Below are 26,373 nucleotides of genomic sequence, written 5' to 3'. Positions count from 1 at the left end.
AATGTTCTGAACATTCGGGTAGTGCTGCTCTCATAGGACAAGTTAGGAAATATTCTCTCTGCTTCTATTTTCTGGAAGATATTGTGATTTATTAATATTTCTTCCTTAAATTTTTGGCAACATTCATTCATGAAAACATGTAGGCTTCATGCTTTCTTTTTGGGGATATTACTAGTAATGAATTCACTTTAATAAGTATAGAACTATTGTAGTTACCTATTTCTCCTCGTGTGAACTGTGATTGCTTTTCTCTTTCGAGGAGTTTGTCCATCCCACTAAGTTAGCAAATTTCTGGGCCTAGAATTATTTAGAGCATTCCTTCATGCTTTTACTGCCCATGGGGTCAGCAGTGATGGTCTTTCTTTCATTTGTGCTATTGTTCATTTGAGTCCTCTCTCTCTCTCTTCTTTGTTAGCCTGGTTAGACTTCCATTAATTTTATTGATGTTTTCAGAGAAGCAGCTTTAGGCTTTGTTAATTTTTCTATTGCTTTCCAATTTTTAATCTCATTGATTTCTACCTGATTTTTCCACATTTGTTTTGTATGGTTTGCTTAAGTGACTTGCAGTTGCAGAGTATCACTCTGCTGTGGTGTGGAAATTGGATGGGAGGTCGGAGCTAGAAAGGATAGAAGGCGACTCACTCCAAGGCTGCCGTCAAGCTAAGTCCTGGTAAGAGACGCTGGCTTGAGTCTGGTGAGAGGAGTGGAGAAACTCACCAACTGCTGTTGTCTGGACTGTCTCTTAATCTACAGGAGCAAAAACCCATCTCACAGGCAGGTGCAAGGGGCTGTGGGAGAGGCAGAGGACTGAGATACCATCTCGGCCCTGGATGGAAATCATGAGAGGGCGGGGCAACATCTACCATCTTGGCTTCTCCAGCAAGCAGAGGGAAGGAGAGAGGGAGGGAGGGAGACCAGTCGGATTCGGAGCAGTCTCATATCTGCAGTGTATGTGTTCCTGCCAAGGCTGACTCAAGGTCCCCGGTGATGCCACTGGACACAGCGTGCGGAAGAGCAGGGCACAGGCTGAGCATCTGGCGAGAGCTGGCACCTGCATTCTGCCTCTATTTCCAACTCCCAGGCGCTCCACAACCGTGTGAGCAACCTTTGAGAAACTGGGCACTGACAACAAGGATTTGGTGAACCAGCAAAGCTCGCTTTCTTCATTATTCCCCATTAAACCCACTGCTTTGGGGGTTCAGCGCCACACACACAAACATCACAACAATTTTAAAGGACAACAGGTGGTGAGGCAGGGGAGGGTCCTATCTGAACATGCCCAGCATGTAACAGGCACTGGTAACTCCTCGTGAATGGTTCTCTCATGGCTGTGATCCTACCTTGGGCCCCGGGAAGAAGTACTGTAAGTACTCGAGATTGATGCGGCTCCTTCCCGTGAGATATCCCCGCATCTCGTTCTCATTGTCTCCCTGCACCTCCCAGCCGAATGAGAGAAAGCGTGCATTCTCTGCTGTGTTGAGTGGAAAAACTCGATAGCGCGAGTCGATCTCACCACCTTGGTTTCCACCTCCGAGGTCATTAACACGATTTATTATGAAGCGACAGGAAATGAGTTGCTGAATATTTCAATATGGAGAGGAAATAATGTAATTCCATTGTTACCATAGAGCCACTGTGTCTTGGAGTAACCTGTAGCCATAGTAACAAGATAAGGACCTATTCCTTAAATGTTTAACTATAATTCTATACTTCATGCACATTCGAGTACAGTCGATTCCTATTATTTATAATTGAATTAATTTCCTGATACATTTGGAGTCCACTCTCCAACTGTGGTTTTCAATTACCTTAATGTAAGATGATGAGCATAGGATTTTCTTTAGGTCATTATTGTTAGAATGGGGACAGAGCTACGTTTTGGCATAGAAAGGAGCTGAAAGGAGACTTTCCAATGAGTAAATAATTTCGGATGAGTCCAACAGCGCCTTTGAGAATCAGTGCTATTGGTGCAGGGGCAACTCCATGCCCGAGTCTTCAGAGGGGACCCTCACCCCTGCTCCCGACACTGCTAATGGGGTTAGATGTTCATGGCAACACCACCACCGCACAGCGGGGTTTCAGGGTTACCATGCGCCAGGGAGGACTCCAGGATCACCTTATCCAATCAGTGTCCTGGAAAACCTCCCAAGGCGAGTATTGTTTAGCCCTCCACTGTGCAGGCACCACAGATGAAGCACAGGTTTCACTCGAGTCGTCACCTGGCAGGTGAGATCTGAGCCCTGGGATGGGTCTGCCTCCCGTGCCCAAGATTTCCCCTACGGCCCCTGCCCCCAGTCTTGTTCTCAAGGGAGAGGTCCTGATGCTGCCGCTCAGATTCCCTCAGTCCCTGCCTCTCCAGTCCTGGGAAGCACCGAGCCTCGTGCTCCCAGATCTTCGTATTAATTCTGTGAAAGTTATCACCATTGCTGCGTGCGGTCAGTGGTTTGGAGTGAAGTGCTCAGAGCCAGAACCAAGATGACATCTTAGCTCCCCACAACCTTGGAGACCAGCAGGTGGACAAAGGAGAGCCCCTTAGTGTGATGGGTACCATCCTGGGATGGAATGTGGGCATTGGGAAGAGGTGAAAGAGGGAGTCACCCCTTGTCCAAGACGAAACTTAGAAACTCCCAAGCAGAAAGCGGGCTCTTGCTCTAACGCTGATTCCAGAACTTACTAGACAAGGACTTGACGTGGTATATTTCTGCTGAGCATTCTCAGAGCTGTAGATGACACAGAATGGCTGTGACAAATCATGGCAGGACAAGGAGGGCAGTGGATGAAGCTCCGGGATGGGGGTCCGAGTCAGAATGACTGGGAGGTCACATGGAGAAGCCTGGAACTTAAACAACAGGGAACACGGGGTATTTTAAGGTGGACTCTGTAACAGCTATGCAAGGAGATGGAATGGAGCTGGCAGGAAACAGAGAAATGGGATCCAGTTAGAAGATTATCACAATCTTTTTTTGTAATATTTATTTGCATGTTTGAAAGTCAGAGTTACAGGGAGAGAGCGAGAGAGGGAGAGAGGGGGAGAGGGAGAGAGGGGGAGAGAGGGAGAGAGGGAGAGAGGGGGAGAGGGGGAGAGGGAGAGAGGGGGAGAGAGGGAGAGACGGAGAGAGGGGGAGAGGGAGAGAGGGAGAGAGGGAGAGACGGAGAGAGGGGGAGAGGGAGAGAGGGAGAGAGGGAGAGAGGGGAGAAGGGGAGAGGGGGAGAGAGGGGAGAAGGGGAGAGGGAGAGAGAGAGGGAGAGGGGGGAGAGGGAGAGGGAGAGAGGGGGAGGGGGAGAGGGAGAGAGGGAGAGGGGGGAGAGGGAGAGAGGGGGGAGAGGGAGAGGGGGAGAGAGAGATCTTCTATTTGCTGGTTCACTCTCCAAATGCCTGCACTGGCCAGGGCTGGGATGAAAGTTCCCACATGGGAGGCAGGGCCCCCAACACCAAGGCCATCTCCCGCTGCTTTTCCCAGGCCATTAGCAGGGAGCTGGGTCGGAAGTGGAGCAGCTGGGTGTAGAATCGGCGCCCACGTGGGATGCTGGCATCACAGGTGGCTGCTTTACCCCCGTGCCGCAATGCTGGCCCCTATTGTGATCATTTAAGCAAGGCAAAACCACGCCTCGAGTTGGGACTTCCAGAGGGATGTGTGCAGGAAAGAGGCGGAGGTGAGACACTGTGAAGGTGAAACACACACCCTAACCCCCACCCGAGGCCCCCGGACTCTGTAAGGAGCTGAGTCCTCTTGCTCCAAACAACATCGTAGCTGCTGTTTCACTCCAGCAACGCAGTTCAGCCTCACCGATCTTGTTTTTGTAAACTTTGAACATACTTTAAAAATAGTCATCACCTCATTCTTCTCTGATAATCAAACTCTAATTGTGTTTGGGTTACCGATATTCCTAACTAAAATTTGCTTTTTGTAATTGCCTTCTTGCAGCTTGGGCTCTTTGTGGAATACTGATCAAGTTAATATGATGTAAGTGGGCACTATAGGGAATCGCTGGAACTTTTTTTTTTTTTTTTTTTTAATTAGTGAAAAAGACAGAGATGGTTGACTTATAACCTTCTCCTTGCTGCTGCTTTGACCTTGGATATGATACCCGAGCTGCTGCAGCCACCTTGTGACCACAAGGGAAGAACAAACAGATGGCGGAGCTGCTGGCCCTGACACAGGTGCGCAGGTCAGTCTTAGCCCACCGTTCAGCTGTGTGTGATGTGAGACAAACCCGCCCCTACGATGCACAGGCCACGTGGCAGAGTTTCCCACTGCACAATGTCATGCGGCTCCAGGGGCCTCTGCAGACGCCGTCGCCCCACCTCGAACGCTCCTTCTGTGGTTTCCAAGCTGACTCCTGCCCAGCCTTCGAGGCTCAGTTGAAAGGTCACATCCTTCTGGGGACGCTCACTCCACCTAAGAGCAGGGCCTTCCCCAAGGCAGTGTGAGTGAGATCAATGAGGGCACAGCACATGATGGCCTGCCAGTCCTTGTGTCCCCGAGGCCTGGCATAATAACTGCCTGATAGATATTGATCCAATCAGAGAATGAATGGGGGGAGGAGGGCAAAGGCGAGGATGAATCAGAGGTCTGGAATCATTCCTTCCAAAAAAAAAAAAAAAAAAAAAAATCAAGTGCCAGGGAGCACCCACCAAACAGGGAGGGGCTTCTCTTTGCCTCTCTGCCGCACTGTGTTGCCGCGGCCTGTTCAACAATTAAAGATAATGACGACAATACCAGGAAAGCTCGTAGTATGGTAACTCTGCTGCAAGGCCCCTCTTTACATACCTCCTCCCACTCCTTCTCACTAAGCTTGCTGGAGTCCCGTTTTTGGGGTTTCAACAATACATTTCAGACCAAATGCTGCCCATCACCCAGGTCCCCATGACTCGTGGCCAAGAGGGGGCTGCGTCACCTCTGCCCCATGCTTATTGGGGAACGAGGCGGGCGGCCCTGCAGCCTGTGGCACCCTGACAAGCAGCTCATCGGCATCGTTACAGCAGAACCAGCTGCCCCGGCTGCTTCAGGCTGCATCTGCCTTCGTGTGGACAAATAAACCAGGGGAGCAGCATATGGATGGGGAGCAAAGATCGCACGCCAAGTCCCCGTGCTTGGATCAGCAAGGGCAAGGAGCACATGTCCTCCCTGTCTCTGCATGCAGTGCGGGCCATCTGCACTGCAAACCCACCGGGCCACAGCCCACGGGATCATGGTCCTGCCGCTGCTCCCCGGGGTTTCCTGGCCTCCTGTGGGGCTCCCGGAAGGCAGGCTCAGTAGCTGCGGCCTGGCAGGAGAGCAGGGCACTCCTGCTACCATTCTGCTGAAGAGGATGCCGTTTGCAAAACAGTCACCTGTGCAGACGGAGCCTTCCTCTCACAGAAGCCAGAATCCCCACTTCAGGTAATGAAGCCATCCTGACAGCTGGACTCCTGTGCGATTTTTCAGGGAAAATTAGCTCTGAGCAGGCAGAAAATCAACAACGAGCTGGTTTGAATCCATCTCTTTTTGTGTTTTTAAAACAATTCTTTTGGCAGGACTCGGGCACAGCATAATCAAGATGATATCTCCAGGAAAAAGGTATTAGTTTGCTCAAAAAATTACAGTTTATTTTTGATGTTCCAGGCCCTAAGTGTACAGTTGGAACACATTCTATTCATGAATATTTTGTTGATCATGCATTCCCATGGAATACAGCAGGTGGGAGACAAGACGACTGCTTTTTACAAGGTTTTGTTTCTGAATGATTCTGCCTGGGCAACGCTGAATCAAATCGGCATCCTTTGTAAATACAGGAGCACACCGGTTAGGTGATGGTTAGTTATAGCGTGGCTCCAGTTCTTTGGCAGAGTATCAAGTTCAAGGATGAAAGACGCCCTGAGCCTCCGAATCAATACAAGTCTACGTGAGTTCTTCCCGGGACAAAGTTTCGGCATCACTTACTATCTGTGCAGACTGAGCCTACCCAGGTAGGCAGAGGGAGAAGAGGGAGAAGGGACAAGTACCTTGGCAGAGCACTTCGTCGGGGCTAAGCACGGTCTGCCAGGTGATTCCATTTTATCCTTCCCCCAGCATGGAGGGCCAGTGTTACTAGCCCTTACAAGACGACGACTCAGGATGTCAGAGACCTGTCTGGAGGCTGAACAGCTGGACACCAGCAGAGCAGAAACCAAGTCTGTGTCAGCCCATGGCTATGCACCTGTTCCATGGGATGGGGCCATGCATGGATACAAGTACCCCAGGCCACGGCCACTTCAGAGTATCAGATTCTAAGGATTAGTTCACCGTATCAGAGGCAGGCAGGCAGGCAGGGAGGCAGGCAGGGAGGCAGGCAGGCAGGCAGCAAGGGTGAGTGGCAGCTGACGGAGCCTGGCAGTAGAGATGAGGGAAATATAAAAAGCATACACCAAGACACACACAGGAGGAAGCGTCCAACCGAGAGAGCTTATGATCCCACCGCACAATTCCACGGTGACAGTCACAGTGCCAAAGGCCACATTTCCACTAACACACGGGCACGTTAACTTCAAAGGACAGTCGGAGAGGGATGTAGGGTGTTATACGAGTGTATAAAAATACTGGTATTCCAGTGGCTTACTTTGGCTTGGGCTACCTGCAATATTTGCCTAAAAAACAATTCTTCCCACAAAGTGAAATACAGGAAATTCACCCCACAACAACAAACATACTTTACATAACATTTTACATAATAGGAGTTACATAAAAATGTGTATAAATATGCATATATTACATTTAAGATTCTGAGACTCTCAAACACTGCCTTTGTCCTACCAAGTCTATATTTTCATCCATTTAATAGCTTACATAATAAAAGAAAAAGCACTGTTATCAATCTCAGATTTAATGAAATTAATTTATCAACCTGTTAGCATATGAAAGAATATGTAAGTACTTGTCAGTAGGGAAAAGGCATGTCTAAGCCATACTGCTCTCTCTCTTTTTTTTTTTGTTTTTTTGACAGGCAGAGTGGACAGTGAGAGAGAGAGACAGAGAGAAAGGTCTTCCTTTTGCCGTTGGTTCACCCTCCAATGGCTGCCGCGGCCGGCACACTGCGGCAGGCACACCGCGCTGATCCGAAGGCAGGAGCCAGGTGCTTCTCCTGGTCTCCCATGGGGTGCAGGGCCCAAGCACTTGGGCCATCCTCCACTGCACTCCCTGGCCACAGCAGAGAGCTGGCCTGGAAGAGGGGCAACCGGGACAGAATCCGGCGCCCCGACCGGGACTAGAACCCGGTATGCCGGCGCCGCAAGGCAGAGGATTAGCCTAGTGAGCCACGGCGCCGGCCCACACTGCTCTCAGTTCTTACCATGCCACGGGGAGGTACCAGAGCCGGCCTTTTGACTACTCATTCGTTCATTCATTCATTCAACCAATATTTATCAATAGCCCAGCCTATGAGACTTGCACCAGACACGGAGGGTAAGACAATGAACAAGAAAGACTGAGTTTCTCTGTCTTGGGGCTTGCAGCATAGCAGAGGGGAACGATCCGGGACAACAGCCAGACAAGTTCCTGTTGCATCACTAGGTGGAGAGGAAGTGGGTGGCTGACTGCGCGCGAGACAGGATGTGACTTTGGGTGGTCAGAGCTGCCCGGAGGAAGCAATATTCAAGCTGAGACCTGAAGGCTCAGCGGGAGCGGGTGGGGTGGGGTGGGGGGTCCAGGCGAAGGGGACTGGATGAAGCTCTCCACCAGCCGGCGTGCTTCACGTGAGCCACTCTCCGCAAACACAGGCGTTCTCTGGGGAGCACTGCACAGACACAGTCCCTCTTCCTGTGCTTCTCAGTCAGTGCTTTTCTGTCGGATGGCTGGGTGGGTCCTGCCACGTGCTCTGACTCTGGGAGCCAATGAGGACATCAGCCGAACCTTTTGGTTAGACCACCCCTCAGCATGCAGCTAAGAGTAATGCAAAGGCGTGGGATCAGATCGGTCTCAGGAGAAGTGACCCTAGAGACCGGGAACACTCGCTGACAGTCACCCTGAGCTTGCACTGAGCCTGGACAATGGGAAAGCCCTCAGGCATTGGGCAGTCACTCCCAGGGCAAGGAGGCCTCCCGCAGAGCAGGTGCAGGCAGCGGGGTCCAGGACCAGGGCAGAGATAAAGACTATCCTCACGTGGAATCCTGGAAAATCAATGTTCCACCTTAAACAAAAAGTGCGGTGTTTGGACCAGGCCAGTGCGGGGCTCCTTCCAGCTTAATACTCTGTTCAGAGGCAGGCAGGGAGAAGACAGGAGCGCTGATAAACAAACACAACCAAAGGGCTCAAGAGATTCAGGTGGGACCACCATTGGAGGAAGGGGGTGGGGGGTGCCTAGAGCCTCAGACGCCAGAGGAGGATGGGCGTGGCAGTCGTCTGCTTGAGCACACCAAGCCACCTGCTCACGCTCCATGTGGCGAATCTTCCATTATCTAGGGAAAAATTGTTGCTGTTTTCTTTTTTAAAGTTTTTTTTTTTTTTTTTACATCAGAGTTACAGAGAGAGAGAAAGGTCTTTCATCTGCTTGTTCACTCCCCAGATGGCTGTAATACCAAGGGCTAGGAGAGGCGGGAGCCAGGAGCTTCTTCCAGGTCTCTCACGTGGGTGGCCTGGACCCAAGCATTGGGGGCATCTTGCACTGTTTTACATAGGCCATTAGCAGGGAGTGGGATCAGACGTGGAGCAGCTAGAACTCAAACTGGAGCCCACATAGGATTCCAGCACTGCAGGTGGTGGCTTAACCTACTATGCCCCAGTACCGGCCCCATTGCTGGTTGGTCTTGGCATCCTAAGCCCTGGGTCATTCCATTTCCAGAAAAAAAATCAAAACAAGGGGAAAATCTGAGCTATTTTTCATCATCATGCTTTAAGTATTTTTGCATTATGGCTATTTCATAATGTTCCTACATGAGAACAGAATGTGGACTTTGGATGTCCCAGTTGCGAAGGGAAGGTTGTGATTGGATGCCACCACTGTCAGTCATCAGGAAGAAGTGGGAAACCTTAGGACAGGGAATAGTAACCAAGTGGTGTCTAAGGCTCTTGGTCATGGATGAGCTGATAATCGTTACTGATAGTGGTAACTGTCGGCTGCCCTGTGAAAGTAAGGACAGTGCAGTCACGTGGGTGATTCTCAGTGAGGCCCGAGAAATGACTGGCGACAGCTGTGCTTGTCTCATGACATCTTGATCAGAAAAGCAGAAAGAGAGGCTTTGCTGAAAAATCTGGGCACTTGATGGGTTTCTGGGGACCCTGAGATGTTCATTATTTGGCTTATAAAATAATCTATTACAATAAATGAAGCCTGTCGAGAACAATGAAGTCTCTCCAACCTTGACTAAGAATTCCCACAAAATTGACTTAAAGCTTGCGTCAGCCTCAGGATCTCCGGGTGGGATGGAGGAGGCTCTACAGAACCTGGTCTTGAATGGAGCCCGGATGCCTGGTCAGGGAAGGGAATCATCAGGGACAATCCAATGATCTTCTCTAGGTCCTTTTGGTACTCGTGTCCATATGGGCATCCTGTTTTATTATTATTAAACAGATGTAGAGGTGTGGGGGGGAGGAAGGAAGGGGAAAGAGAGTGAGCGAGCGAGCGAGCAAACACCATCTCATAGGCTGGTTCACTCCCCAAATGCCCACAGTAGTTGGATGAGGCCAGGCTGGGGCTGGGAACTCAATGCAAGTCTTCTACATAGGTAGCAGGGACCCAACTACTTGAGCAAACATTGTTGCCTCTCAGGGTTAGCATTAGCTGGAAGCTGGAGTCCATCTAAGGCACTCCGATGTGAGCATCTCAAATGGTGTCTAACTATGCTAAAAAGCTGCCTGAAGCAACACGTTTTTGAGTGGTCTGAAAACGTGCAACGGGCTCCTACTCTGGCTTGCATCAACAGCTGTCACACTTCAGCAGGACTGCAGTAGTGGAGTGACTTTAATAGGACAGAAACTGGATAGGTTTTGTCTAGAAAGGAGTGAGGATTTTACCCAACCTACTCCCACAATGCACTGTAGAGTCACAATGATGAGTTTAAGTTTCAGCTTCTACACAACCACTTCATCAACTATTTGGCAGAATCTACGACAGCTGACCCCCAAATTTCGCATCAACACTTGTTCATTAGCAGGTTGAGACTCTCGCCTTTTCTGTTATTTCCAACAGAAGTGCAAAGATATGTCCACCAGTATGTTCATTATAGTGTTTGTGAACACTGCAATTGGAAATGACCCAGCCCCCCACGACACTGGAAAGGATAAAATGTGGTGTGTTGAAAAACGGAATACTGTGTGTCTGGGACTGCACAGTGCACTGAAATGTGAATGGATCTGTGCTGAGCATACACAGCTGGACCAGAAACACACCATGAAAAGAATGTGACATGAACTCAGCACTGGTTACATCTGGGGCCTGCGGAGTGAGTGCCTGGAAGGGGTCATCAGGGACACTCGGGGGCTGGTCATGCTCCATTTCATTATTTGTGTGTTGCTTTCATGAGTATTTTCTTTCTGCAGGAAGTCAGGAAGCTGTCTAAACAGGTATACTTGTGGTTCTGCAATTTTTATTTATATATTGTATCACGCTTAAATCAAGAACTTGTTGAAATCCTGGTTTTGCCACTCTAAGGCACTGAGCTGTCCATCACTCAGTGTTCTCATGTGTAAATGCCATGAGAAGAACACGGCACGATGGCTGGGAGAAGGCACTGCCAGGTACACACGCACCAGCCCTGTGTCCCTGTCACAGGGGACACCCCTTAGCACTGCTGAGCAGACAACACAATGGGGCTGCTCTCAATGGAGCAGGATGCAAGGGAGGACGAGGGCAGAGCTGGGGGTGGGACCAGAGGGCTTCGGGGGACTTCCTTCACTCTGCCAAGAATGCACGGCTGCCAACACCCATCGGCCATGGTTCTTACCCTTACTGGGGCAGAAGGGGCAGTGTCCGGATGACAGTCGCTCAGCACATTGAGGACAAAGGGGTTCTGGACCCAGACAGAGCGGGGGAAAGGGAAGCTGATGGCACCAGATGGCATCAGAGCCGAGGTGGGAGCAGGTGACGACCTCGCTAGCACAGGGGTATGGTGGCTTTGTGCCTCTCAGGTACTGGGTCAGCTTCCTGTGTTCCTGAGCTGTGCTTTAAACCTCTTGAGTGCCTGCGTGTGGGCTGAAGTTTCATATAAGGTAAGATGGATGTGTTCCATACATGTGTGCCCATAGATGGACATGTGTATTTACATGTATATGTAACACATATATGCATACATATACACACACATAGATTGACACCCAGCTTTACAAATGGTAACAGTTATGACAATATAAGTTACAACTGGGAAATGTTAGAGGCAAACAACTGGGTGTGCCCCTTGGAGGTGATCTAGAAGTTTCTAACTGTTTCTGTGTCATGGATTCCTTTAACAGTCCGGTAAGTTGAGTAACATCCTTCACTGAATAATATCTTAAGGGAAAAAAAAAAAAGATCCATCAGGTTATAAAGCGAACAGAGCCATCCAAGGACCCCTGCCAGGTCTGCAGACCCCACCCTCACTAAGAAGCCCCAAAACTGAGCAACGGCCACACCACTGGCACGCATGTCTTTCAGAGGATGCCCGGGGGCTGGTGTTGTGGTGCAGTGGCTTAAGCCACGGCCTGGGAAGCCCACATTCCCTATCAGGGTACCTGTGGTTGAGTGCTGCCTCCGCTTCCTGCTGATGCACACCCTGGGAGGCAGCAGGCGAAGAATCAAGACCTGGGGGGGCCCTGCCACTCCCAGGGGACACCCGGCCGGAGCTCCAGACTGCTGGGTTCAGCCTGACTGAGTCCTGGCTGCTACAGACATCTGGGGAGTGAATCAGCAGATGGAGGCTCTCCCTCCCTCCCCCCACCTCATTCTGCCTTTCCAATAAAAATAAACTTGAACAAAAAAAAAATGATTCTTGAGAAGAACACTGGAGGACATGAAAGGTGGTTCTGAGATGTCGCGAGCAAAAAGTCCAGAGGACCAAGGGGTCACGTGTGGGAACAGAACCGGGAGCGTGAGCAGCTGCAGGGCTTTGCAGGAACGGGAACCAGCCTGGACTTGTGGAATTCAAATCTCCAGGAGTGGGGATCAGGAATGTGCATCTGTGGAAATTTACGTGCACTTTAAATGTGCAGACATCAAGCCTTGGGAAGTCAGTAGTGACTATCTCAAGCGTGTGTGTGTGGGGAGGAACCTGGGAGATTTTTATATTATGATTTTTAAATATATGTTTTTCCATCAAGCTTCTACAATGAACATGCATTGCTCTTATAACAAGAAAAAAATGTTATTAAAAGACAAGACAGATTCACTCCCTGGCATGTTAGGAATGATTTCCAGATGCAAATAACAAAATAAAGGCACCACTTGTGCAGAATTTCAAGTTGTCAAATAAATGAGCTAGAAATTGAGCAACACAGAGCCTGCAAAATTGTGTACACTAATGCCTCGCCAAACATCAGCATTCAAAGAAGAAATTACTACGAAGAAATGTATTTAGAATGAATCTGAGGCCAGAAGGCCAAGAGCGAACACAGCTGTTATGCATTTCTGAGCCAGTAAGAGAAAAAAAAAAAAAAAAAGGACCGTGTCTGCAGTAGGAAAGGACTCCGCGATATCCCAGGCACAGGTCCCTCAGGGACTGCACAGATCCGGGAGAGCTGGCAGAGAGATGACGGCCACTCGGGTGTTCCCACAGCCCTGGTCACTGCTGCTGACTCCATCCCCCAGAACAGCTGCCCACCTGGTCCGCACGCCCAGCTCCCACCATGTGCAGCAGGCGGGTGGACCTGTGGCCACTGGGAAACATTTTCTTCCACGTGGAAGAAGCGCAGCATTGAGCAGCCTCAGCCATCCACGCACCCACGGATGCTGCCCACTTCCCCTGCAGTAGCCCCTTCCTTCACCTTCTCTCCACCCCTACTGCCCAAAACCCACCCTCTCCCCTCCCTCCAGCCATGCGTGGCCCTCGTGGAGTGCTGGCCTGCACAGCCTCCTGCCTGGTCGCCCCGATACTGGCACATCCAGCCTTTATGTGTTTCCATGACAACAAGACGAGTCTTCCTGAAATGTCGATCTGATCAAGTTGTTTCCCAACCTCATCTTCCACCTATTGAATAAGGGCCAGACTCCTTCTCCTTAGAGTGCTCTTTTATTCTTAAAGATTTTATTTATTTATTTGAGAGGCGGAGCTACAGACAGAGTCAGAGAGAAAGGCCGTCCATCTGCTGGTTCACTCCCCAAACGGCCACAACACAAGGAGCTGCACCAATCTGAAGCCAGGAGCTTCCTCTGGTCTCCCATGTGGGTGTGGGGGCCCAAGCACTTGGGCCATTTTCCACCACTTTCCCAGGCCGTAGTAAAGAGCTGGATCAGAAGAGGAGGAGCCGGGACTCTAACTGGCGCCCGTATGGGATGCCAGCACCACAGGGGGAGGCTCAGCCTCGTACGCCACAGTGCCCCTGGTCGAGTGCTTCTCACAGTCCTTGGTCTTCTCACCTCATTAGTGCTGGGCCCTGCACCCGCCACAGGCACAGTCAGTCGTCCTCTTGCCTGGTGACACTGGATTGTGCTCCTCCTGCCCCTCCCTCCCCCTTCAGCTTTCCAGCTGTCACTCATCACTCAGGAGGCCTCTTGGGATTTGGGTCCCCTGCCCTCTCCACGTCCCAGTCTCAGGGCACACCAGCCCGGTCACAGGTCTTGCTCCTCTAGAATGGGCATCTGGGGAGCCCACAGCAGTAGTCAGAGCAGCGCCTGGCATGTAGCAGATGCTCGGTCAACACCGCTCCATGGACGGAGGAATCAAGTTCCACTTTCCGGTCCCGGTAAAGCGCCTGCCGGCTCAGAAGGCTGCCTGGGGCTCACTCTTCCTCTCTTCGTCCAAACCACGCGCACAACAAGATACACAAGCAACTTCCGCGAGATAACACACGGCAGCAATCAACCTTGCGGCAGAGGGTTGCTGCGTCTCCCCTGACTGCTCAGAGGCAGGCCAAGGCCAGAGACCAGGCGGCAGTGCCACCAGCACCCCAGCCTCATGTCCCCGCTCCACCACGACCCTACTGGGAGCCACCGCAACTTCCCAGCTGGGAAAAGCAGCAGAGCCTGGTTCTTCATGCGCCCCTCCTCCCCACTGACGGGTTTCTGTCTCCATCCTCTTCCCAGATGGCAGCGGCAGGATTTCTGAAAGGGCCAATGCATTACACCCCCCTCGGGCCTGCACCTGGCCAGTCCTTATCGACTGAGTCAGCTGCGGTCTCTGAGAACGGCCTGCAGGGATATCTCTTAATTATACCACAGCTGGCCTTGCCGCTCTCTTTAGTTTCTTGCAGCTGCCTGTGAACACGGTTGTCAGCAGAGATACCAACAAAAAAGTGTGTTGTCTACGGTGAGAGAGTGGCTTTCCACACCAGACAGATGGAGCCGCTTTCTGCCTGTCAACACGTGATCGATGCGTTAAACCGAGACATGACCTTTGCCCTGGACTTGGTGTGCAAATGCGCACATCAAATCAGCTTGCATGAGGTGGACTTCCTTTCTCTGCACAGAGAATCTCATCTCTCCCTTCCTCATCTCCCAGGCAGAACCAGGACAGCTGCTACAGGGACGGTCAGCTTCCGCAGACAGACCTAGGACACCTTTGGGCAAAGGATGAGCTGTGTTGGGATCCCAGAGAACAAGGGTTCAAGCTCTGCTTCCACTCTGCTCTGGCTGTGGGGAGTTGCATAAGTTATTAATGCACCACGAGGAACAGAACTGCCCCGAAATGACTCTCAATAAATCTTCAAAAAAAAAAAAGAAAAGAGCCCAGGATTGCGAGATAGTGGGTTAAAGCCACTGCCTGTGACACCAGCAGTCCATATGGGTGCTGGTTTGTGTCCCGGCTGCTCCACTTCCTATCCAGCTCCTGGGTACTGTGCTTAGGAAAGCAGCAGAAGATGGCCCAAGTGTTTGGGCCTCTGTCACCCGTGTGTGAGACCCTGATGAAGCTCCTGGCTTCTGCCTGGCCCAGTGCTGGCCATTGCTGTCCTCTGGGGAGTGTACCAGTGGATGAAAGATGTCTCTCTCTCTCTCCCTCTCTGTAACTCTTTCAAATAAATAAATAGTTGGTTAAAGACCCTCAGTGTTAACCTGGACGAGAAACTAGCTCAGACTGGTTGGTGAACACGTGGGTGGGGAGGGTCCTTCTCCAAGCAGGGAGGTTCACTCGGGAGTAGCTCCCTGGGGGCCAATGTGCTCCTGACCCCTTCGTGTGTCACATCCCACAGTGCCTGAGGCCAGTAGTGGGCTGGAGCCGCCCACTCAGAAAGCCCGCATGCTGGTAGCTCCAAGCGGACCACCGTGGTTATACCTACAGCAACGGAAGTGGTGAACACCACACATCAGGGCTCCCCACCCCAGACAGCCGGTTACCAGTATACCTAGGTCTATGGCTAGGCCTGGGACCTCTGGCAACTCCTGTAAATCTGGTGGCTGGAAGGTTTAGGCTTCCAGATACCACCAGACTCTGACTGTCTTAAGCTGGCCAAGCACAAGAGAGAACTGTGGGAGAAGTCCTTCTTCGGGTACGTGTCTCAGTGAGCTGACAGGGGACGCCAGGCTGGGCTTCCCGCCTCTGAATCACCTCTGGTTTATGTGCCTCCCTGTTCTCCAATACAGCTTGCCCCTTAACCCACGAAGTGCACCCAGAGCCCTCGTGCACAGAAGGAACTCAACACCACACATGGGGCGATCCGGTCGTACCCCAGAGTCCTGTCTTGCAGGATGCCTCCGAGCCTCAGTTTCCTCAGCTGTACAGTGGGCCCAGAGTACCGACTTCTGAGAGCACATGTCAGAGTCCAAGGGCAATTCATCTGAGTGTGTTATGCCAAGTCCCATGCAACCTTCAACCTTCACGTCTGCTATGGTGACTAAGTGCTCACCAGCTCTGCACTGGTGTCCTGGGTGTGGGCCATGTGGACACATGGCACCCTTCACCTGGCTTGTCTTGGGTAAGCTACTTCATCTGTCATGACTGCAGCTTTCCCATCGGTGAAGCAGGTGCAGTACTGCCTATTTGAAGGGCTTGTTAAAAAAAAAAAAAAAAGAAAGAAATCTCAAACAAGAAGAATAACTGATTGGCTCAGACCCTGACACTCAAAAGGAGATGACAATTCTGGTCTGAAAATTCCTCGGTATGCCAAAGTCTAGGATGCTAATTCAAGCTGAAACACCCAATCTGTTCCTTTTCACGTGTTAATCTGAAAGGTAGACACACACACACACAGAAAGAGGTCTCCCACCAACTGGTCCAATCCCCAGATGCCTGCAAAAGTCAGGCCAGGACACAGTCAGGAGGTGGGGTCTCAGTGCAGACCTCCTGCAGGGGCAGCAGGGACCTGGGAGTGGACTGAGGGCTCAAGTCCGGGCATTCGGGCATGGGTTGCAGGAGCCCCAAGCAGCAGCTTAACTACTGCATCGAATGCCCGCCATAGATCTTCGAATGTTCACAAATAATTAGATATAAATTCAGTCTGAGGCCAAGTGCACTTAACAATAAAGCCCTAGAACTTTCTGAATTGAGAACTGAAAGGGCAATAAACTCAAGGCTAAAAATATTGCTTCCTCCATAGGCGCAGAAGCCTTTATTTGCCTGATGTATGTCATGGAGGGCATTTTTGCATTTATATGCATTTGGCCAAGAACCAACACAACTCAATTATGTTTTATCATTAATTAAACTTCGCAGATGGAGGGCAACGCTTGCTAATGGTGAATACAGCTTTTATTAGACTTAGTAGAAATAAGTTAGGATTGATTCTGCTCAGCTTGTAAAGTTCTGAGTGTTTTCATTTCAGTGGACTAAAAAATATTATCACATATCAGAGCAACTCCAGAAGTACAGGGATACGCACCTCTCATTCTGCACACGTGCACACACACACACTCACGCACACGCACAGCCCACCAAAATCGCATCTATCACCATCTGCTAAGGACACTCGCAAGATCTAACAAAATGGTAGATTGCCAGGCAGTTTAACTGGTGGCCTCATTGCCACTGCAGGAAATTAAAATTTGCTGGAAATATCCAGACTGATCATATAATGGTCTGTTAATTCCATTCTCACAACAAAGCAGGCTGTGAGCACGTTAATTAATCAGTAACCAGTGAGTGCTTATCCAAGCAGCCACAGCTATGGCTAGAGTTCAAGTCAAAGGGTATTTGGGTTCCTACTCTGTGTTAGACATCATTCTAGGTCACTCTGTTTGATGAATTATAGGTAATGGAAAGGGAAGAAAAGTACAGAAGGAACTATAGTGTTGCTTGAAACATTATTAAAAAGGCATGAAAAATGCATGAAAGAAAGCAAATAAAAATCCCATAGAGGAGACTGAATCAGAAATATGCATGAATTCGGCACTGTCTAATACAAACATAATGTAAATCACAGAAATAATTTTAAATGTTTTTTCTGACAGCCTCATTTTGAAAAAAGTAAAAAGAAACACATGAGATTAATTTTATCATACTGACATATGCAAATATGAAATTATTAAGGAGATATTTTCCATTTTTTGTATATATGTGCTAAGTCTTTGAAATGCAGTATATATTTTACACCTGTAGAACATATGAATTTAGACATTATAGCTTCAGGAAAAAATACTTGGTCTGTGTTTAGATTAAAATATACCAACTGAAAAAGTATACTCATATGCCAAGTTATGCCTACAAAATGAACCAAGAGTTACTTCTTAAGTTTGAATTAACGTTTTAGCTATTCAGCTCCTCAACTTCACTGGATGCATTTCAAGAGGGGCACAAGCCACATATCATCAGCGGCCACCATCCTGGGCCACCATCTAGAACTTTCTCCAGTGTTCGAAACATGCCACTGGGTAGTGCAGCATTGGAAGAGAAACACAGGCAGCCCCTGTGGAGCAGGGGTGAAGAGGGCATGTTCTGGGAATCCTGAAGTGTTCAAAGAAACGGAACGGACACCAGGCTTGCTGAATTCTGAAACCCATCAGTGATCATCTCGAGAAGGCTGGGGCACTGAGCATCACACATCGCACATCCCATATTCATGTTCTTCTCTCTCTCTCTCTCTTTTTTTTTTTTTTTTTGACAGGCAGAGTAGACAGTGAGAGAGAGAGAGAGAGAGAGAAAGGTCTTCCTTTTCCGTTGGTTCACCCTCCAATGGCCGCCGCGGCCGTCGCACTGTGCTGATCCGAAGGCAGGAGCCAGGTGCTTCTCCTGGTCTCCCATGGGGTGCAGGGCCCAAGCACTTGGGCCATCCTCCACTGCACTCCCTGGCCACAGCAGAGAGCTGGCCTGGAAGAGGGGCAACCGGGACAGAATCCGGCGCCCCAACCGGGACTAGAACCCGGTGTGCCGGCGCCGCAAGGTGGAGGATTAGTCTAGTAAGCCACGGAGCCGGCCTCATATTCTTCTCTTGAACCGCAGCTGGTGGCAACTTCAGTGACTGAATGAAAATGCTCCCTGCCTTAAAGGAGGGACGTAAACAAATGTGAATTTCAGAGACAAGTACACGGTGCTGGACGTGGAGAAAGGGTGTGAAGGGTTGGATTGTAAAAGGGGTGGCATGAGGACATAAATCAGGCAACAGGAAGGAAAGACTCGCTCGTGGTCTGTATTCATTTCAACAGGGGCAGTGGTTGGGGGGCGGCTCTGGCCCAACTTCTGAGATGCAGCTCCTCACCATGAGTTCTCTAAGGGATACAATTGGCTACTAAATGAAACAAATCCGATTCCAAAACTATCAGACTCCCCGGTACCGCCCCCCACAGGCGGGATAAATGGGAGGTTCAGAGCATCTGGAGGTGGGGAGACTGGTCCTCGTGTCTGACTGCACCCAGTCCCGGCCGGGGCACTGGATTCTGTCCCGGTTGCCCCTCTTCCAGGCCAGCTCTCTGCTGTGGCCAGGGAGTGCAGTGGAGGATGGCTCAGGTGCTTGGGCCCTGCACCCCATGGCAGACCAGGAGAAGCACCTGGCTCCTGCCTTCGGATCAGCACGGTGCGCCAGCCGCAACGCGCCGGCCGCAGCAGCCATTGGAGGGTGAACCAACGGCAAAGGAAGACCTTTCTCTCTGTCTCTCTCTCTCACTGTCCACTCTGCCTGTCAAAAAAATAAAAAAATAAGGCCGGCGCCGCGGCTCACTAGGCTAATCCTCCGCCTAGCGGCGCCGGCACACCGGGTTCTAGTCCCGGTTGGGGCGCCGGATTCTGTCCCGGTTGCCCCTCTTCCAGGCCAGCCCTCTGCTGTGGCCAGGGAGTGCAGTGGAGGATGGCCCAAGTGCTTGGGCCCTGCACCCCATGGGAGACCAGGAAAAGCACCTGGCTCCTGGCTCCTGCCATCGGATCAGCGCGGTGCGCCGGCCGCAGCGCGCCGGCCGCGGCGGCCATTGGAGGGTGAACCAACGGCAAAGGAAGACCTTTCTCTCTGTCTCTCTCTCTCTCACTGTCCACTCTGCCTGTCAAAAAAAAAAAAAAAAATACCATAAAAAAAAAAAAAAAAACAGAGTCCTGGTCGAGTGGCTTCCATGATTTGGTCTAATGATCTATGTTGATTCCCTTTACGGAGAGCACATGGTCCAATTACATATTTCTTCCATCCTGGGTTAAAGATGTCTTTCTAAATGCCTATTCTACCAATTTATAGGGGTCTAAAAAAAGGATTTTCAGTAAATTGTACTTTCATTGGTCTGGATGAAAAGGGTTTGTGATGAAAGCAGAATCTCTAATAAGCATTTCATAAATGACTTGTCTTTCAAACCTGATATAAAACAGAATAAAATACGTCTCCCTAAGACCTCCGTGCTGCCTCTCGGATTTAAAGTCCTCTGCTTTCAATCAGTCGGGCGCAAGAACTCAACAATCTCTAAAGATGCAATCAAATATTTATCAGTGAAAGTTGGCAAAACTGAGAAATTATTTATGGTCCAAATTTTGAAATAGTCACAGTTGGCCGGGGGGGGGGGGCAGGCACGTGCTGGGAAAGGCTTGTTTCTCTCCAGCCCACAACCCCAGCTGCCCCCCCCCCCCGCCTCGATTTCCCACGCAGGAAGGAAGTCACAGGTTTGAGGAAGGGCGTTCATGACTGGCTGTTTTGTTGTTGTTGTTGTGGTCTGTTTTGTTTTGTTTTTGCTTTTCACTGTGAGAGGTGTTCTAGGGCAGACGATAGCCCAGGAAAGAGCCACAGACTAAGAGGCAGACACGTCTCCCCACGGCCGGGTGTGCCCCCAGCTGCCCCAGGCTGTTGCTGCATCCAGCCCCTGTGTGCCCTCAGCTGACTTTCTAGGTAAACAGCAGTGAAACGGAGAGTCTCGCCATATGATTCCCTCTTAGGATGGGAAAGCACCCCCAAATTCCAGTAATTTAGCGACTTACCACCTAATTAATTATTTGGCAGATACATAAATTATGCATCAGTCAAACGCTGGCTAATCCCGGGAGCTTTTCTGTGAACACCCAGCTCTATAGGGCACAACATCCGACAGCAGAAACCCTCCACAGAGAGCTAATTCCCCTGAGCACCTTGCTTTTCATGTCTTTCCTCTTTAGCATATGGGCCTGCTTTTTTGTTTAAAGGATTCAGACTATGAGAAACTATGACAAAACAAAGAAAATCAAGAAAAAGATACTTAATCTCCGTTCGCCCTCTTGAAATGCAAGACAAATGCATTCTGAAAGTATTTTGTGCCAGCGTGCTAACTCATGTCTTCTGTGATCCTACATTTGGTTTAGCTTAAAATTTTCCCAGCATTTGCGATGACACTACCAAACATATAGGAAGATGAAAACAATTTTCTAGCAAATGTCTGAATAACCACCATCCAGATCCCACCATTACCATTTTGCCACAATTCTTCATTTGTCAAAGATCTATCATACAGCCACTGATACAGTCCTCTATCCATCTTATGTTTTGGTGCAAAGAATCACCTGTAATTTTAATGCTGTTTTAAAGAGAGCAGTTGTCTGCAGGGACATTTCACTGCATGGACGAGGATTCTTGGCCTGGACTCTGAGCCCTCGGACTGTGAGCTCCGGGAGGGCTAACACCTGTCCTTGCTGCTGTGGGCCACCTGTGTGACCCCAGACGGGTCGCCTCGTGCCCTGTGTGTCACTGCCCTCACTAGATGCTGGGAGACAATCTCCGGCTGTCGGGAGAAGCCGGCACACAGGTGGCAAGCGCTGAGCTCATAGCCGGGCGAGTGAGCAGCAGGGCCTCCTGCTATTTTCTCTTCCTTTGGGATCGCAGAGATCGGGAGTTTGGTCCATTCCCTTCAGCAAATTCCCGCCCCGGGTGCTGTGCTCATACACAGAAGATGCTATGCTTGCTGACATGCACCGGGTGGCATTTCTAGGCTTGTTCCTTCAGTGTGCAGTGAGTTCTAATTAACGGGGAGAAGCAAACACAGTAGCTTCAAAGGCAAAGGGCATGGACGTTTAAGAAATGGGAGCCGAAGATGAGACAGAAGCACAGAGGACCCGGCGTAGCATGCGAGAGTGCTTCTATCAAACTGCCCATGCTGTGTCGCTGTCCCCTGGACCTCACCTTTTGAGCGCACACCACCAGAATGGGGGCCGTCGCAGGAAGGTCCTCTAAACCTCACAGGGCTCAGCACAGAGCCCAGGGCGGGCTCAGCACAGAGCCCAGGGCAGGCTCATGTGCCGCACAATCTCCACCCCTGGGAGCAGCCTCAACCCAGGCTGATAGGACTTGCTGTAATGAAACCCTGGCGCCCTCTCTTGTGGGAAAGGTAATCTGAAAAGTGTGTTTCCCACGGTTTCTTGGACTTTGTTTTCCATGGGATCAGAATCCAACCACCACATGGTGGCTGGCGTGACTGAAGGGTCTCTTACCTGGCCACTTTCACCTTCCTGTCTCAATTCCTCACTGCCTCATGAGTCTCCCCCTCCCTTCCCAAATGAGCGGCCAGCTCTGCGACTGTGGTCTGAGGGTCTGCTTCTGGAGGAACCTGAAGTAAGACAAGTCTTTATACATTCACCGCTACAGAATTTCTTCTGTGACTCGTATCCGGCACTGAGCATAAAACCAGAGGTGCCCTTAGATTTCTGGGAGTAGAACGGAGCCACAGCCCTGCCACTTGGTCTCTTCTCTCTCCTCCCCACCTCCTCTGAATTATATAAGATATCAGAGGCTCCCTCACAGGTATGCAAAGCATAGCTTGTCAGCTACTGGTGGAGTTGACAAACATTAAAGATATAAAGGAAAGAATCAGACTCATGAACAACAACAAGCAGGTGCAGGGAGGAAAATCAACTCCCTCAAGGGAGTGAGAAGCATGGGAAAACAATTTGATCAAGACAGGGCAATTACACTGCTTAAACACCTGGGGGTTTGAGCATCCTTGCTTGTTGTGATATTAGCAGCTTATGCCATTTAGAAGAGCAGTCTCTGTAGAGAATCCAGGATGAGAACCAGGTCCGCGGGCTGAGTGAGGGGAGTCCATAGGCGGGAAACAAAATCTCCTTCCCAGATTGTGCCAGGTGTGCAACAACGCAGGATGTTCCTTCTTAGCAGTGCACAGCCGACCCACTCAGTAACTAAAGGAAGGAGGCTGTGCACACTCCCAGAGCAAGCTCAGAGCGGTGAGCGCATGAGCCTGGAAAAACCGCAGCGTGGCCTCGTCTGGACACGAAGCAGTGGGAGTGCAGGTGCTAACGATGCCTGCAGGAACCACTGGTAGAGTCTGGGGTTTCCCAGCCAACTGAGATGTCCAGTCACACTTATCGATACCTACAACTTCAACACTGAAAGTATCACCTATCAGTGATGCTTAATGGGGAGATCGCAGATCAACCTGGACGTGCAACAAGAATCACCCGGAAGTCATGAAAATAACACACAGATTTCTGGTTTCAACCCAAGAGTTCCGGCTTCTGTGGAACTGACAGGACTCAAGAACACGCATTTCTAACAAGGTCAGTGATGATGACACTTCCAGGTCACAGCCACTCTCGGAGTCGGACTGGACCAGACAAGCGGCTCAGCCCTCTCAGGTTCACTGAGGTCTGTGGAAACACTGGATTACCATCCTCGCCCTCCGACCACTGGCATTTATCTCTGAGGGCAGAATCCAGGCAGCTGTTTTTTTAAATGTGTCTTTGGCTCACCTAAAGGAAGTCTGAAACCAGAAATCCATCTTGGGCCTCAGAAGCCATCTGTGGGCAGAGCCTTGGAGACATGGAGAGTCCGGCCCCATGGCAAGTGGCACCCTTGGCTCCAGGCACACTTAAAAAAGAATGCGACAGCAGTGAGGGCTGTCCAAGGGGGCGGGACAGCAGCGAGGGCTGTCCAAGGGGGCGGCGCTATCCATGTGTGTCACATCCCACACTCCAGCAAAGATCTGTCATAAAGAAGGTCACCTTATGGCCAGCGCCGCGGCTCAATAGGCTAATCCTCTGCCTTATGGCACCGGCACACCGGGTTCTAGTCCTGGACGGGGCGCCGGATTCTGTCCTGGTTGCCCCTCTTCTAGGCCAGCTCTCTGCTGTGGCCCAGGAGTGCAGTGGAGGATGGCCCAAGTGCTTGGGCCCTGCACCCCATGGGAGACCAGGAGAAGCACCGGGCTCCTGCCTTCGGATAGGCGCGGTGCGCCAGCTGCAAGCACGCTGGCTACGGCGGCCATTGGAGGGTGAACCAACGGCAAAGGAAGACCTTTCTCTCTGTCTCTCTCTCTTACTGTCCACTCTGCCTGTCAAAAAATAAAAAAAAATAAAAAATAAAAAATAAGAAGGTCGCCTTAGGCACGGGGGTAGTTTAAAATAATAAACACAGTGATCACCGTGGTATTGGATCATTACTGCTTCTAATTTTCCAACAAAGCTCTTTTTCCATTGTCCATGTCAGCCTCACTTCTACGTAGCTCTCCTTGCTTCTTCTCCTCTCTGCTGCTCTGCTTCCCAGAAATCCCTCTGCAGAAGGTGGCCAGAGGGCTCTTGCAAACCCTCGCTCCTGGGGAGACCATCCTGTGGTCTCTGGCCGCAGGGCACGACAGAATCCGTATTCCTCATCACGGCCTCAGGTCAGGCCAATACCCCTGACTTCTGCTCCTACCACCTTCTTCCTTGCTGCTGTGTGGCAGACGCCTCGCGTGTCACTCCCCAGACACTCTCTATTCTTCCTCACCTCCAGGTCTCTGCACGTGCAGTTCCCTCTGCCAGCAACGCTGTTTACCCAGTGTTCCCAGGCTGCCCCGTCTCACCTCTTCTATATCCATGCCCCCAACCAAGATGCCAGGAATTGCAACCAGCCACCACCCTTCCGTGTAAAGACCGTCTGCTTGCTCCTCTCCCTGGTCTTGCCATTTGTTCTCTCTTGTACATCACCTGTTTCTAGCTTTCAGTCTCCATCATATTCTGCAATACTGCTGCTTATTTATTTACGTGGGGAAGCATCTATCTCTCCTCTCGGCACATCAGCTGTATTGCCTGCTTGTTCACGGCCATTTTCACCGGGTCCCAAACTTGGAGTCTGGCGTATAACAGGTACGCTATGTTCATCTCATGAACTCATCAAGAGTTCAGTAGCACCAGCCTTTAAGATTATTTGTTCAAGTAACCACTACTGTTCAAATTCCAGGACCACCAAAAAAAAATGCAAACTGGTTACAACCGTTTTTAACCATGCTGACTATCCTATGGGGAAAACAGTATTAAATAAAATTTGCAGGCAGCCATTGTTTTAGACTAAGCTCCCACATACACTCAGATCAGAGCAAACCAGAATGGAGTCACTTGTGCTAGATGTCACATCTTCAAACTGAATTGTTAAACAGGCAATTCACAGCAGCCAATCCTAAGGGGTCATAGCACCAGAGCCAACATGTGGAGCAAATCCCCTGTTTTAACCTCCTAAGAAAAGTCACTCTACAAAGACTCCTTACTTTGCTCCTTACTCAGCCTCTTTGCTTATGAAGTCAACCCCTCTGCCCAGTTCTGCAGAGTATCCCTGTGTGTCATAGATGGGCTGCCTGACCCATGGATCTCTAAAAAAAGCCAGTTCCTTCATTAAACTCAAGTGGATGCAATGTGAATTGTTGACACATTAGTATTGTGTGTGTCCCATTCAACAATGGCCATTTCTTCCTGGATAAGCTTTTGTGATTCCTGTCACCGTGTTTTCTGGATCCGTTTGGTTTAGTGCTCCTGCTCTGATTTAGCTCTTGGACAACTGACCTACTGGTGTTTCCAGACTGAGAATTTGAAAAACAAGACCTCCATGAAGGCCACACACCACATCCTCCCATCCCAGGAGGCCCCACCTGGCTGCTCCCACGGACGTGACCTATAAAAGCAAAAAGTGCCTTCCGCAGTCAACGGCTTCCCCCTGAGCGACCTCAGCTTCGTTATCTGCTGTGTGGGGCTCCAAATCATGCTATTCAAAGCCATTCGTGCTTTCTCCAAATTCCGCTTTATTTTTTGGATGATCTTCCCAAGCCTCTCTCTTGCCAAAATCATTTGGCCTCTTATCGTGGAGGAATCGAAGCCAATTCCAGCTGGTCACCACACCAGTCGCAGTCAGCTTGCCTCGTGCATGTTCATCTATTAATAAAAACATGTTCCTGTCATTTGCCATTTGTCTGACTTACCTTGCCAACATCTCTCGGGAATGGCTGTCTCTGATTCTCGGGAATTAAGATGGGAGATACCACGATGGACCTCTTTTGTCTTGGAACAGGAGAAGTTCTTGCATATTTAAATATATCCTGAAAGAGAAAACAAAATCAACTGACTGCATTCTCCTTTGGAAAGGATGGGTCTGTCCGCCCTGGGAGGCGCATACTCCGTTTGAAAGCAGAGATGTTTGCACGTTGTTCGCTTCGTTCTATCACACGTCACCAGTTACCAAGTACATCATGAGAGTCGCACTAAAGGTGACACTGAAATCCCTAATGACATCATTAAACTATTTAATCCCAACTTCTGAATCATTCCCTTCACAGCGTCAGTCTTGATTTGCACACCCTTCAGTGCCTGTGAATTCCTGCTCTGCACTTGCTGGGCTAGTGGATTGCTTTCCAGGCTAGGAACCCAGAGAGCTCACTGGACATACAAGCAACTCTTCATGGCCAACTGCATGGCCTTTACACTCACAAGTAATTTCCAGGAAGTTCTAAACTGTGGGAGGCACTATAAGGACTTGTAGTCAATGTTTTCCAAAGACATGTGCTGTTAGTATTGGTGGGGTGACTTGGAATCCACTCTCCAAGTAGATTAACACGGTCAGGGTGTTTGTTCTATGTGTAACTCCCCTTTTCAATTAAGTGAATGAATTTTAAAATGGAAGACTTCATATTACTTATTTTTGAAATTTTATTTCAGAGGCAGAGAGAGAA

General features: G+C 50.1%; 1 protein-coding gene across 4 annotated transcripts in view; it reads right to left on the bottom strand.

Moving 5' to 3' along the window:
• CDH13 (cadherin 13) overlaps positions 1-26,373 on the bottom strand; it is a 1,467,366-nt gene that overhangs the window by 515,127 nt on the left and 925,866 nt on the right. For all 4 annotated transcript variants that reach the window (XM_051847323.2, XM_051847322.2, XM_051847324.2 and 1 more), the window contains one exon: positions 25,627-25,743. In XM_051847323.2, coding sequence (XP_051703283.1) covers positions 25,627-25,743 — 117 coding nt within the window. The remainder of the gene's footprint in view (positions 1-25,626; positions 25,744-26,373) is intronic.

This window comes from Oryctolagus cuniculus, chromosome 18, assembly GCF_964237555.1.
Source record: "Oryctolagus cuniculus chromosome 18, mOryCun1.1, whole genome shotgun sequence".
Taxonomy (NCBI): domain Eukaryota; kingdom Metazoa; phylum Chordata; class Mammalia; order Lagomorpha; family Leporidae; genus Oryctolagus; species Oryctolagus cuniculus.
Note: the sequence above shows the minus strand (reverse complement) of the source record. Positions and strands in the feature narration are given on the sequence as shown.